The following is a 13,709-nucleotide window of genomic DNA, read 5'->3' as shown; positions in this document are numbered from 1 at the left end:
TGGGACTCAGATCCACATGCGGCCAGAGTGTGCGAGCCTCACAAGTACCCGCGATGCCGTGGAAAGGGTCAAGCGCCCCGAGCACCGTGCTGCCGGCCGTGGCAGCGACACAAAAAGGAGTTTGGCCCTGGCGGTGACAAAAGCTGGATCCTTCTTACAATCTCGTGAGCTCGTAGCGCCCACAGGGGTGCTAATCTTGTTACTTAACTAGTACATTTCTGGACATCGGGGAGCTGGCTAACCTGGACCAAGGGCATTAAGCATCTAATGATTTCAAATATTCTGAGGGACGTACGGCACTGGCAGCTGTAAGAAGGTAGCTGAACCCTCACTCAGATGAACTAGGATCACTGCCTCTGAGTTTCATTTCGGAGTATTTCTATCTGAATTTATTTTCAGAAAGTAATACCACCAAAATAGAGATGACCAGATTCCTTCATTTAGTAAAGGGCTTGGTAACATTGCCTTTGATTTAACAGAAAATTATTAAAGAAATATTGTTACTTAAATTATTTCACTTCAATTTTATAAGCAATTTCTTATGTTTAGGGATTATTTTATTGCTCTTAGCAATTACCTTACCAATTATTTTCTACTAATGAACACAGGTCAAGCAAATAAAGATGTATTCACATATTAAATATGCAAGTGTGGGACTTACCTTTCTTTTAGCTTGTAGTATATTTTTCTCTAACTCAGCTGGAATCGTCTTTCCCCTTAAAAAATGCATATACACATTGATATATTATGAGCTAATAAACATACTGATTCTACCAATTAGAAGAAAAAATTATATGTATATGCAAGATTAAAAATACGAGGTTTTAATGTTTCCCAAAGAAAATCAAACAGCTCAAGATAAAGTATTGCATAATAAACTTACAAAACATATTTGCAAGGTATTTTATATTCATATGCTTTATATATATCAGAATTTCTAAATATATAGAGATTTCTTACAAGCCCATAATAAATTACCAATAAAAAATGGACAAAGAACGTGAGTAGACAACCTGTGGTAATATATAGTTGGCTAATCAGTACATTAGAAGACATCAATTGTTTTAAACAATGAAACATTTTTGTCTGTCAGAGTTTTCAAGTATAAAAGAATCAGTAATATTCGGGTTTCAAATTGTAGATAAGAGTATCAATTAACTCAAACATGTTTGAAGGGCAAATGAAAGATCTTTTTGAAACTATATTCTTTGAACCAATAACTCAGTTTCTAGAAATTCATGTAAGAAATAATGAAACACAGACACTTGAATATATTTACATAATTATATTCATTTAATCATTGTTCTTAAATATGAAAATCTAGGGAGAACCCTTAAAGGTCTTTTTATATAAGATTTGTGAAATCATGTTACATTTATAAAATGGAAAACTCTGAATTAAAAAAGAATAAGGAGGGTCTATATAAGTTCCTGGGATAAGATTTCTAAGATATGTTCTAAAACCAAAAAAATTAAGATAGCAAGTTACAGAATACAACACAAAATTGATGTATGAATAAATTTGATATGCCTAAAAATGATCTTCCAGAATATATGTAATATTTGTAATACTGTTTATTTCTGAAGATTGGGATTCATGATAAATGGTAATATATTTTCACATTGTAGATTTTTTAAGCAGTTATTTTTTACCTCTAAATATCATTATATTGATAATCAATATACCTAAAACAGTGAACAGATATATGGCAATCCTACTTGTATAGACTGTATTTAGTAAATAAATTTTAACAGTAGGATAGGATAACTTTACTACTTTTTTCATAATTTCTTTTAGTTAAAAGTTACTCAAACCAATCTTGGAGAGTGTTCTTGCTAAAAATCAGAATATAAAAATGGTATTTTAATCTATGAAGCATAATGATAATATAAATTTTTGACAATATGTTAAGACACCCACCTTTCATCACATTTTACTTTGATTACATTATCAGCTCCTATTCCAAGGATCGCTATGGCCTCTTTTACTGAATAACGACCCTTGGGCAAAAAATGAAAATAGGAAAGGCATTAATTGTCCCACACTAAGTCATCATGTACACTAGTGCTTTGAGGAGCACAGATACATAGCTCTGAGTAGGTTCATGCATGCACACAGGGTTCCCTTGCTCTCCCAAAGTAGAGTTCCTAAGAAACCTTTCCTAAACTGAAATGGCGTGAAGCAGAGAAGATGTTACCATTAATTCATATGGTAAATCTTTTTAGGATTCCAAGACCCAAAAAAATAACCTCTTGTAGGCTTTTCTGATACCTTAGGAAACATCTCACTAACAGGTACACAAAATAAATCGATACAAAGCACTGATGGTTACAGCCACAATTCAAAGCTCTGGCGGCCTGGTGCGGAGATTCTGAGTGTAGCTCCTGCGAAGGGGCTGGGCAGTCCAGGCAGGCAGCTCAGGGCACGCTGTGCCTCCAAGAGACTCACTCCAAATCCAACACTGAATGCTGTGTTTGCTTTTTGCCTTTTTTCCATAAAAGCAAAAATTCGATTCGGATTTCTTTCCATTAGTGTAAACAGGTACTATTGTAGTTCTTTCATAAAAGTTAAGTGGCACTGTGGAGCATAAAAACAAAGCAAAAACTGAAGGAACAAAACAGCAGCAGACTCAAAGACCCAAGAATGGACTACCAGTTACCAAAGGGAGAGGGACTGGGGACAGTGGGTGGGAAGGAAGGGAGAAGGGGAATAAGGGGCATTATGATCAGCACACAGAACGTGGGATGGGGCACGGGGAAGGCAGTATAGCCCAGAGAAGACAAGTAGTGACTCTATAGCATCTTACTACGCTGATGAACAGTGACTCTAATGGGGAATGGGGGGACTTGATAATGGGGGAAATCTAGTAACCACAATGTTGCCCATGTGATTTTATATTAATGATAACAAAATTTTTTTAAAAAGTTAAGTGGCAAATTGCAAACTTTCAAACTTGGGAGATACCTGTATATGTTTAGACACAAGTACCTGTCTCAAGCCCTATTTTCAGACCCTATCATGGCCTTTTATGAGTTCAAGAAAGCTGTAACACCTCTCTTAGAAAGCACTATCACAGAGCACAACTCTTGCCATGGACTACTATTACACTGTATTTCATGAATATTGCTGTGGAAGAAAAGAAAAACTTGACCATTGTTTTTAGAGGGAAGAACTGATTCTTTTTTTAAGATTATGCACAATACTGGAACATTAAAACAAAAGGAGACTTCAGTGAATATATAAAAAACATTTGGCTTAGGACCTAGTCCATAAAGATAAACTTTTCAACTGATTCCTTTGGTCCTAACTGGAAAAATAAAACATTAATCACATCCTTGTTCTCTTCATTCAATGTTAAAGAGAACCATTAAGTCTTTAAAATTTTTACAGCTTGATTTTTTTTGGCAAAGATAGAATGTTTTATATTTATAGACACATTCTTTCTGTTAGTTCTTCATATGCTGAAGTTAAATTTTAATTCTCATCTCTCTGTGCTGGCCATCTACAGGGCCTATATTGACTAGAAAGTTGTTTTTCCTTTTCCAGTATCAATACAGCCAGACCAATGTCTGGATCCAGACCCAGAGATGACTGAATATTTTAAATGTAACAGTGAAACTAACATTCTCAGTCTTCAAACTACTTTATAGTTTATTTTAGGAGATTTTTTTAAGTTGGAAAAATTTAACCTTGTACTTACTTGTTCAGAAACAAATAGCACGATGCCTGGAAGCACCATCATGCCTTTTCTTTTTCTCTCTGGATACTGCTTATAACATGCTACCAATATACCCCAGAGGTTTGATATACTCCCACCTACGGAAGGGAAACAGTGACTGTTAATCTACTCAAAAATCAGAAGTGTTCCCTGAAATCATGACAATCTGAGAGTTTTCTGAAACTGAAGTGGTGCCAAATCACTGATGCTATTCTTAAAATACCCTTTCTTAAAAGTATGGAGAAGGAAATCAAATAACACAACTCCTAATTTACCGATTTCTGGAAACTTTGCTTGCAACTATAACTAATACAGAGGCTTGTGGACATGTATCTCTTAACAATAATAGTAGTAGTTGGAATGTGTTTTGAGTGTCTCCTAATAGATACTTCATTTAGCTTTTAGAAATGATTTCTTGCTTTTTCTTACCAGGTGCAAATATTCCATCTGCTTCTTTTTCTCCCTAGCCAATAATTTCATGCATTTTCTTGAGAAGAATTCTCTCCATGATAGTAAATACTGGAGCTATTTCATATGTAAACCTAGAGTCCATATATAGAAATTCTACTATGAATTGTACAAAATGGAAGAGGATAAAAATCATGTGCTAGATAAGATTATACACATTTCTGTGTTCTATAGTAGACTGTTCAAGAAACATTTAAACTTTATATGCTATAAATTATCCTTTCCAGATTAAGAGCATATTAGTTCTACAAAGAAAATATCATGGCTTCTATTGTGCAGTAGCTGGAAATTTCTTTTTCACCAAAAAGAATTTTGAAAGAAACCCCTACCCCCTCAGCACACATTCAATACTCTTAGGGCCAGAAATGCTCAGGTACCAAGGAAAAAAATCAAATTAAATTAAATTAAAAACGTATCACCACTAGTGGGCAAGTTAAAAAGACATCTAGAGCTCCAGATAAAATTTTGCAAAACAAGGAGATAGAAAAAGCCTTTTCTAAAAATTGACTGACAAACATTTTCTACCTAAAGACTGCACTTTAAGCAAACACATTTTTTAAAAGACTATTGTGTTTTCACTAATGGCTCAAAACAAGGAAATGGTACAAGACAAGAACAAAATGAGACCCATGGGCAAGAATTCCATCAGCATGGTGATGGGACTCTCCTCTGGGTCACACTGAGGGGTTAGACTCAGCTCCACAGACAGCAGCTGGGATGAAAAAGAAAACCATAACCTTTCCTTTACACAGACCATATACAATAAACAATGAAGTATTTACAATAAGCTCTGAAATCAAAGAATGGGTTCAGTTATTCTTAAGAATCTTTTTATTTGTCCTCAAAAGAATTTTGACGACCTCTTGAAATGTTCTGATATATAATATAGATGACCTGTATCACCTACCACTTCTGTGCCACTTCAGGTGCTGTCCATTTGCTCTGTCTCTATGGTTACTGAGGCCCAGCCACCACTGTGACCAATTCCACTCAGACATACCCACAACCCAACAAAGAACTGCCTTCCACCCACACCACAGTTGCTGACCTCCAACCCCGAGCTTCTTTTTTGTCCCCAGGTATGACAAGTCATGGAATCTGATGGGAGTCCCAGGATTGCCCAGCCATTATGTATGGGGAAGTTAACTATCCCACAGTGTGGTCATTTGGCCAGAGGAGACCTGACTGGGAATAAGGTCTTTAACCTTGCTCCCTACAGAAGCAGTCATTTACAAGGGGGACACTACATCCCAGGAGATGAAGCACTCACTTCTGCTCACACTAAGTGCATCTAGGTCTATAATGCCCTCTTGCAGCAACCAGAATGCCCTGCTCCTCCAGATGGCATGCCCTAATAAAGTAGTGTCACAGAAGATCTTGCACAGGGCTCTTCAGAGAGTCTCAGTAAAAACAACCTCCATTGCCTCTTAGAATTACCATTCTGTTCTAAGAGGAACAAAGTACAAATCAAGCCTTACAGACTTTTATTTCAATGAGGCTCATTTCCTCCAGGATGTGCTGTGCCGATTTCCACTTCTACACCCATTACCTTTTTGATCCTGTTTCAGTTCCATGGAGAGGGCATTATTATTCTCAGACAACAGAGACTCGCACAAGTTCACATCACTCCAGAGCCATGAAGGTAGGAACTGAATCTGATTCTTTCATTCCATCTCACATGCTTTTCCACTATCTCAGATGATCATAAGTGACATCCATTCATTAAAAATAAGGAAACATGAAAGATAAAGAACTCTCTCTTAAATCCTTTCTCTTTCCATCTCCCACATGTTCTTTCCACTATTTTGCTGTTTAAACCAAGAATCGGTTTGCCTCACAGAGAAGATGAAGACTCATAACAATGGAATTCTAAACAATGGAAGGAAATGTAAACTCCATAGTATGTAAGAATTTATATAACATGTAGAATATAAAGGAGCCATGGACATACAATGGGGAAATGACAGTCTCTTCAACAGTTGGTGTTGGCAAAACTGGACAGCTACATGTAAGAGAATGAAACTGGATCACTGTCTAACCCCATACACAGAAGTAAATTCAAAATGGATCAAAGACTTGAACATAAGTCATGAAACCATAAAACTCTTAGAAAAAAACATAGGCAAAAACCTCTTAGACATAAACATGAGTGACCTCTTCTTGAACATATCTCCCCAGGCAAGGGAAACAAACGCAAAAATGAACAAGTGGGACTATATCAAGCTGAAAAGCTTCTGTACAGCAAAGGACACCATCAATAGAACAAAAAGGTATCCTACAGTATGGGGGAATATATTAATAAATGACAGATCCGATAAAGGGTTGACATCCAAAATATATAAAGAGATCACACACCTCAACAAACAAAAAGCAAATAATCCAATTAAAAAGTGGGCAGAGGAGCTGAATAGACAGTTCTCCAAAGAAGAAATTCAGATGGCCAACAGACACATGAAAAGATGCTCCACATCGCTAGTCATCAGAGAAATGCAAATTAAAACCACAATGAGATATCACCTCACACCAGTAAGGATGGCTACCATCCAAAAGACAAACAACAAATGTTGGCAAGGAGGCAGAGAAAGGGGAACCCTCCTACACTGCTGGTCGGAATGTAAATTAGTTCAACCATTGTGGAAAGCAGTATGGAGGTTCCTCAAAATGATCAAAATAGAAATACCATTTGACCCAGGAATTCCACTTCTAGGAATTTACCCCAAGAATGCAGCACTCCAGTTTGAAAAAGACAGATTCACCCGTATGTTTATCGCTGCACTATTTACAATAGCCAAGATATGGAAGCAACGTCAATGTCCATCAGTAGATGAATGGATAAAGAAGATGTGGTACATATACACAATGGAATATTACTCAGCTATAATAAAAAAACAGATCCTACCATTTGCAACAACATGGATGGAGCTAGAGGGTATTATGCTCAGTGAAATAAGCCAGGCAGAGAAAGACAAGTACCAAATGATTTCACTCATATGTGTAGTATAAGAACAAAGGAAAACTGAAGGAACAAAACAGCAGCAGAATCACAGAACCCAAGAATGGACTAACAGTTACCAAAGGGAAAGGGACTGGGGAGGATGGGTGGGAAGGGAGGGATAAGGGTAGGGAAAAAGAAAGGGGGCATTACGATTAGCATGTGTAATGGGGGGGCACGGGGAGGGCTGTGCAACACAGAGAAGACAAGTAGTGATTTTACAGCATCTTACTACGCTGATGGACAGTGACTGTGAAGGGATATGTGGGGGGGACTTGGTGAAGGGGGGAGCCTAGTAAACATAATGTCTTTCATGTAATTGTAGATTAATGATACCAAAATAAAAAATAAAAATTAAAAAAAATATGAGGGGAAAAAAATAAAATAAAATAACATGTAGAATATATCATTTTTGTTAAGAGATATGGTTTTATTTTCAAGTATTACTCTATGCATGCTTAAAGGGCCATAATCAAGCAATAAAAGTTAAAAATAGCAGTAAACTATGTGAGCCCTTTTTATTTGCATTTCACATCTATAAAATGCTGTTTACTCCACATGAACTATGCATCATTAAAATCCCAATGATAACTAAACAGTTAAAGTAAACCTCAGTTTTTCCACGTAGCAAAGCAGTCCCTCCTCATAAATGTTTAGTTCTTAGTGTTAAAGTTTAAATTTCTACCAGCTTTTGATTGCTAGTTAAATTATATTAACATCTGACACAAACTGTTCCTTTCAATTTCACATCCAATTATTTCTCTGTCCCTTTTAGCCTTGAAAACTGTTGCCCTAAAATTAACTTGACTTCAAAACACTGCATCAGTGCATCTCATTTTCATATGACAAACAGTTTTGCTGTGGCAAAGGTCAAAACTTTAAAAGCATCACATTTAAATGAGCTGGATTTAACTTTTCTTTAACAGTTTACTTTCTTCACCTTAGATCAGACTGAGGTTCTAGTTTACATTCAGACAACTTTCATATACCTGTGGGTATCTTTCAGACTGCTCTGTGCTGTGCGCTGTTTTGGATAGTGTTGAAATGACTCTAATCTTAAAACTGGATTTAGCTCAGAGTAGTCAACTGACCTTTACTACTTAGCAGGGAATTCAAACCCTGAAAGTTTCTGGAGAGACTGTCCAGTGGACCAGGTACATCTCAAATATGTCACCCAATGAACAGGTAGCTGCTTCTTGGCATTTCCATCAAAGTATCAACTATTTGTTTTTGATAGAGCAAACATCCTATCCAGCAGAACTTCCACATTGTACATCTTCACTCTTGCTTACATGTGTTTAGTCTCATATTCCTTGGGCCCAGAAGGACACTCACATGTTGGTGTTTGCAGTGGCTGTCAACCATTCCCCTGCAAGTCCAATCACATCTAGCCCACTGGAGAGCTGGCTGAAAAATAGAGGATGTCCTAGAAAAAAGACAAATGGGCCAAAATAAAAACCCAGGTCTACAAAGTGATTACATTGTATAGGAGGTTCTCAGTTAACACGTATTCATGGATCAAGCACATTTTATTTCAGATGCTAAACATTATTGAGCAACCATCATATGCAGGGAGAGTGCTCAATATTGGAGTTTCAGGGGTAAATGAGGTGGACATAGTGGCTACCACATGGATCTTATTGACTGATGGGAAGAAAAATATATTAATCGAATGTAACACAAATGTGTTTAGCTGCAATTGTAAAAAGAGCTACATAGAAAAAGATCAGGATGCATAAGACTATTCCTAGTGGACCTCAGGCAGTCAGGGGAGCAGGAGAGGCAATCTTGAGAGAAGGCTTCATGGAAGAAGTGATCTTCCAGGTCAGATCCAAAGTTAGTTTCCAGACAGAGTGGAGGAAGCTCATTAGACTATTAGGAGCAGCTTCCGAGAAGGTGCTGAGCTGAGAAAAAAGCTCCCATGCTGGAAGGGGAGGAACCTATCCGGTGCCAAAACTAGGAAGACCCAGGATGGGGTATGTAAAGCTGCTTCAGGGAAAGGGGGAAGGACCACCCAAAAGATTAAGTCATTTTTCACTCAAAAGTAGCATATACATTTTTTGAATAAAATATCAGGTCCCTCTTACAATGATTTCTTGAAGATTTATTTTAATAAAGAATCGTCGAGCATTAGTTGTCAAACTGAACAATCTATATTCAACTCACTTTAATCTTCCCCTCTTGGCGGCAAAATAGATTGTTCTTTGCACTTTTTTGACAACATGTCTTAAAGACGATGCACGTCATAGTCCTCTGAGTCTCTCTTTTTCCTGTAGGAACTTACTCACGTTTTCAGTGCCCCCACTCCTGTAGCACCTGCATAATTTCTTAACAAGCAGGGGCTCAATAAATCTTCATTAAGTTGGATGAAATGGAATGTCTGTGATTTGTGGCTGTTAGTGAAGTGTTCCTTGTTATTCTTTACTTTTCACTTAATCAGCATCGTTGCCTTTTCTCTCTGCACTTGATACCAGAAATGTGAACATGGGGGATGGACCCCTACAATTCTTTCTACACATGCAATGCTAGATAAGGGAAAATAACTTGATTTACACCTGTTTGAAGTGCTTCCAAATTGCCCCACTTTTTAAGAAAGTCTTTTTGATATTTTTATTACTAGCTAAAACTTATTTCAACTTTGTGTTTACTTTACATGACTGAATTTGAGTCTTTAAGCATGCCTTTTATTTTGGAATCCTAGAGGCTTTCCTTTTGTCTTTAAGAAGATTTTTCTAGCTGTAAATATAATAAGTGTTATAGATAGATGTACATAGACTAGAGAACAGTACATACAGAATAGTAATTTATGCATGTAGAGACAGAGACTGTGCACATATCTATCCAACTATTTGGAATAAATACATTGGCAAGATATAACTTAAGAATGTATTTATTATAAATAGTTTTGCATGTTTGTGTACATACAGTTTCACACAGAATTTAAAATATAATTAAGTACAATTAAAATCATATTGTGCATGTTATTTGGTGGTTTATCTTTTTACAATGATTAAAATCCAATGAGCAATTCCCATGAATTTCCTAGGTATTTACATGGTAACATTACATAGTATCTCTTCAAAGGCTATCCATAGTTTATATAAGATAAATGTCAAAATGAAGATACTTTTAGGTTTTGTTATTCAAATTAATTCAGCAATGTACATTCTCAAATACAAATCATATTTGTTTGTTGGCGTGGTTGATTGGTTTGATCTGAAGATAAAATATTTGTGGTGCTTACAGTTGTTGGGATGTCAAAATGACATTATTGGTAAGTGTCAGTTTATTTGAGTCAAACATATAGGATATATATAATTATACATATATTAATTTTAGGGCTATATATTTTATTGATATAGAAGGATACTCAATTGAGCATAATAATGAATATGGTCAAATGAAATACATAAATGAGAAGAGGTAAATAAAAATTGTGCATTTAGTTACCATTGCGATATAGCTTCCCAAACCAAACCAAAACCATTCTATTTACTTTTCTTTGTTAACACAATTCATATGGTAACACCAGCTTGAAAATAAGCTAGACAAATGTTTTAAATAAAAATGAATAAAACTGGATCATTTTTCAACACAGATGTAAACTCAAGGCTAATCATTCAGTCTCCAGCTCATGCATGCCAATTCAAAAAATCACCTGTTTTAACACCATATTTTAAGGTATCTGTACAGTCAACAAGTAACTGCTCCGGAGATTCAGGGTGGTCAGACAGTTCTAAATTAAACCCATCCAAACCTTGAAGAGGCTGATGAGGATGATGAAAGTCCAATATTTTACTCTTAACATCAAAGGTTTTTTCAATGTGATGCAAAAAAATATTTACCACTTGTAGCAGAAAACACTGTGTTAAATCTTTGCAATCCTTAGATGGCAACAAATCTACAGAAAAAAAAGAAAAAGAAAAACAGCCAGGTCAGTAACTACAGTGCCAAAGAAAATCACCATAGCATACAGTTTTGATCCCTGAAAATTAAAAATATTAAAAGACCATGTTAAATAGCAAGTGTTGTAGCATTTGCCCAAATCCTCCTAATAATGTTGATTCAATGTCCCATTGGATTACAATTTTCAGCAAAAATAAGCCATATTAGATTAACACCACTGGAATAATTGGCCCTTCAGCATCTCCGAGATAGATCTTATTTGATTGTCTTACCAAAAAACAAGCTGGTAATCGCACTTTTAAAAGTAAGTTAAAGCATCAGATTTAAGGATATTATAATTGCTTCAAAAAATATGTAGATGACATAGAATTTTATAAAAAAGAATACAACAAATAACATGTGTTGATGACATCATACCTGAAACATAAGCATTTGATAAGTTAGTCATTAAATTCTCATGTCAACATCTTTTTTCATTTCATGCTCAGTTGATTGAAAAGTATGAACAGATTTTTTTCTCATCTCTTACTTATCTAAGTTTATAAAAAGGAAATATTTTGTGATTATTAAAACATACTAATAATATATATTTACTGCTTTTATCTGTAATTAAATAGATGTCCCCAAGGATTTCATGATTGAAATTTTTATTTATATTCACATGTGATCTCTGATGGATAGGTACAAACTGGAGAGAATCATCAATCTCACTGAAATTATGTAAGGCTCCTTTATAACCATAGAGAAAGCAAATAATACAATTTTTTATTGTTATTTTCATATCAGTTTAGTGTACAGGTTTAGGAATTTAGTAATTAAGATTTATATTTAACTATGCATAACAATGTCTACTATATGCTAAGAACCCTAAAGGCCTTGCACACACTTTAATTCTTATAATAATCATAGAATATAAAGACATTTTTTCCAGTCTACAGATAAAGAAACAGATTTTTTAAAGTTCAGTGATAGTAATAACATTTTTTGAGCACTTATTATACACCAGATACTGTTCTAAGTATCTCATGTACTCTGTTCAATCCTCTTATATAGGTTTCCTTCTTACATGGTGTAGATATTATTATTATTAACAAAAATAACTTTATATGGTAGAACCAGAATTTGTAGACAGAAATTCTAATCCAAAGGCCATTAAAGTGTCCTCTTTAAAATTAAAAATTGAAAATAGTAAGTCCTGAGATCCTCCTCAATAAAAATACTAAACCAGACATCCAATCAAGCAAAAAAGTCATTCTTTAGTATCTTTAATTTTTTAGGCAATGTGGGGGAAAAAAGGAAGTATAAACTATAATTCATAAAATTAAGGTGTTTACCTATAGCTATATAGGCACATATATGGTATATAAGTATACTTATATTTGAAGTAATCAGTAGTGATTTGTGGCTAAATTTTGCAGCTTTAATTTTCTTTTCTTTTATTTTTTTATCATTAATCTACAATTACATGAAGAACATTATGCTTACTAGGCTCTCCCCTACCCCAAGTCCCCCCCACAAACCCCATTACAGTCACACAGTCACTGTCCATCAGCATAGTAAGATGTTGTAGAATCACTACTTGTCTTCTCTGTGTTGCAAAGCCCTCCCCTTTCCCCAATCCCCCACATTATACATGCTAATAATAATACACCCTTTCTTTTTCCCTGCCCTTATCCCTCCCTACCCTCCCATTCTCCCCAGTCTCTTTCCCTTTGGTAACTGTTAGTCCATTCTTGGGTTCTGTGATTCTGCTGCTGTTTTGTTCCTTCAGTTTTTCTTTTGTTCTTATACTCCACAGATGAGTGAAATCATTTGGTATTTGTCTTTCTCTGCTTGGCTTATTTCACTGAGCATAATACCCTCTAGCTCCATCCATGTTGTTGCAAATGGTAGGATTTGTTTTCTTCTTAAGGCTGAATAATATTCCATTGTGTATATGTACCACATCTTCTTTATCCATTCATCTACTGATGGACACTTAGGTTGCTTCCATGTCTTGGCTATTGGAAATAGTGCTACGATAAACAAAGGGGTGCATCTGTCTTTTTCAAACTGGAGTGCTGCATTCTTAGGGTAAATTCCTAGAAGTGGAATTCCTGGGTCAAATGGTATTTCTATTTTGATCATTTTGAGGAACCTCCATATTGCTTTCCACAATGGTTGAACTAATTTACATTCCGACCAGCAGTGTAGGAGGGTTCCCCTTTCTCCACAACCTCACCAACATCTCTTGTTGTTTGTCTTTTGGATGGTAGCCATCCTTACTGGTGTGAATGATATCTCATTGTGGTTTTAATTTGCATTTCTCTGATAACTAGCGATGTGGAGCATCTTTTCATGTGTCTGTTGGGCATCTGAATTTCTTCTTTAGAGAACTGTCTGTTCAGCTCCTCTGCCCATTTTTTAATTGGATTATTTGCTTTTTGTTTGTTGAGGTGTGTGATCTCTTTATATATTTTGGATGTCAAGCCTTTATCGGATCTGTCATTTACGAATATATTCTCCCATACTGTAGGGTACCTTTTTGTTCTATTGATGGTGTCCTTTGCTGTACAGAAGCTTTTCAGCTTGATATAGTCCCACTTGTTCATTTTTGCTTTTGTTTCCCTTGCCCAGGGAGATATG

General features: G+C 35.7%; 1 protein-coding gene across 1 annotated transcript in view; it reads right to left on the bottom strand.

Moving 5' to 3' along the window:
• The window catches only part of LOC118907770 (glutamate decarboxylase 1-like), a gene marked incomplete at its 5' end in the record, with an annotated part of 32,215 nt that extends 21,120 nt beyond the window's left edge, over window positions 1–11,095 (bottom strand). Inside the window, 7 exon segments of the mRNA XM_036876720.2 lie at window positions 7–127; window positions 662–716; window positions 1,921–2,000; window positions 3,701–3,816; window positions 4,148–4,260; window positions 8,514–8,604; window positions 10,837–11,095. Coding sequence (XP_036732615.2) covers window positions 7–127; window positions 662–716; window positions 1,921–2,000; window positions 3,701–3,816; window positions 4,148–4,260; window positions 8,514–8,604; window positions 10,837–11,095 — 835 coding nt within the window.
• Window positions 11,096–13,709: the final 2,614 nt, after the last annotated feature.

The sequence above is a fragment of the Manis pentadactyla genome, chromosome 6, assembly GCF_030020395.1.
Source record: "Manis pentadactyla isolate mManPen7 chromosome 6, mManPen7.hap1, whole genome shotgun sequence".
NCBI classification, from domain to species: domain Eukaryota; kingdom Metazoa; phylum Chordata; class Mammalia; order Pholidota; family Manidae; genus Manis; species Manis pentadactyla.
The sequence above is the reverse complement of the archived record's forward strand: the minus strand, read 5'-3'. Positions and strand labels throughout refer to the sequence as shown.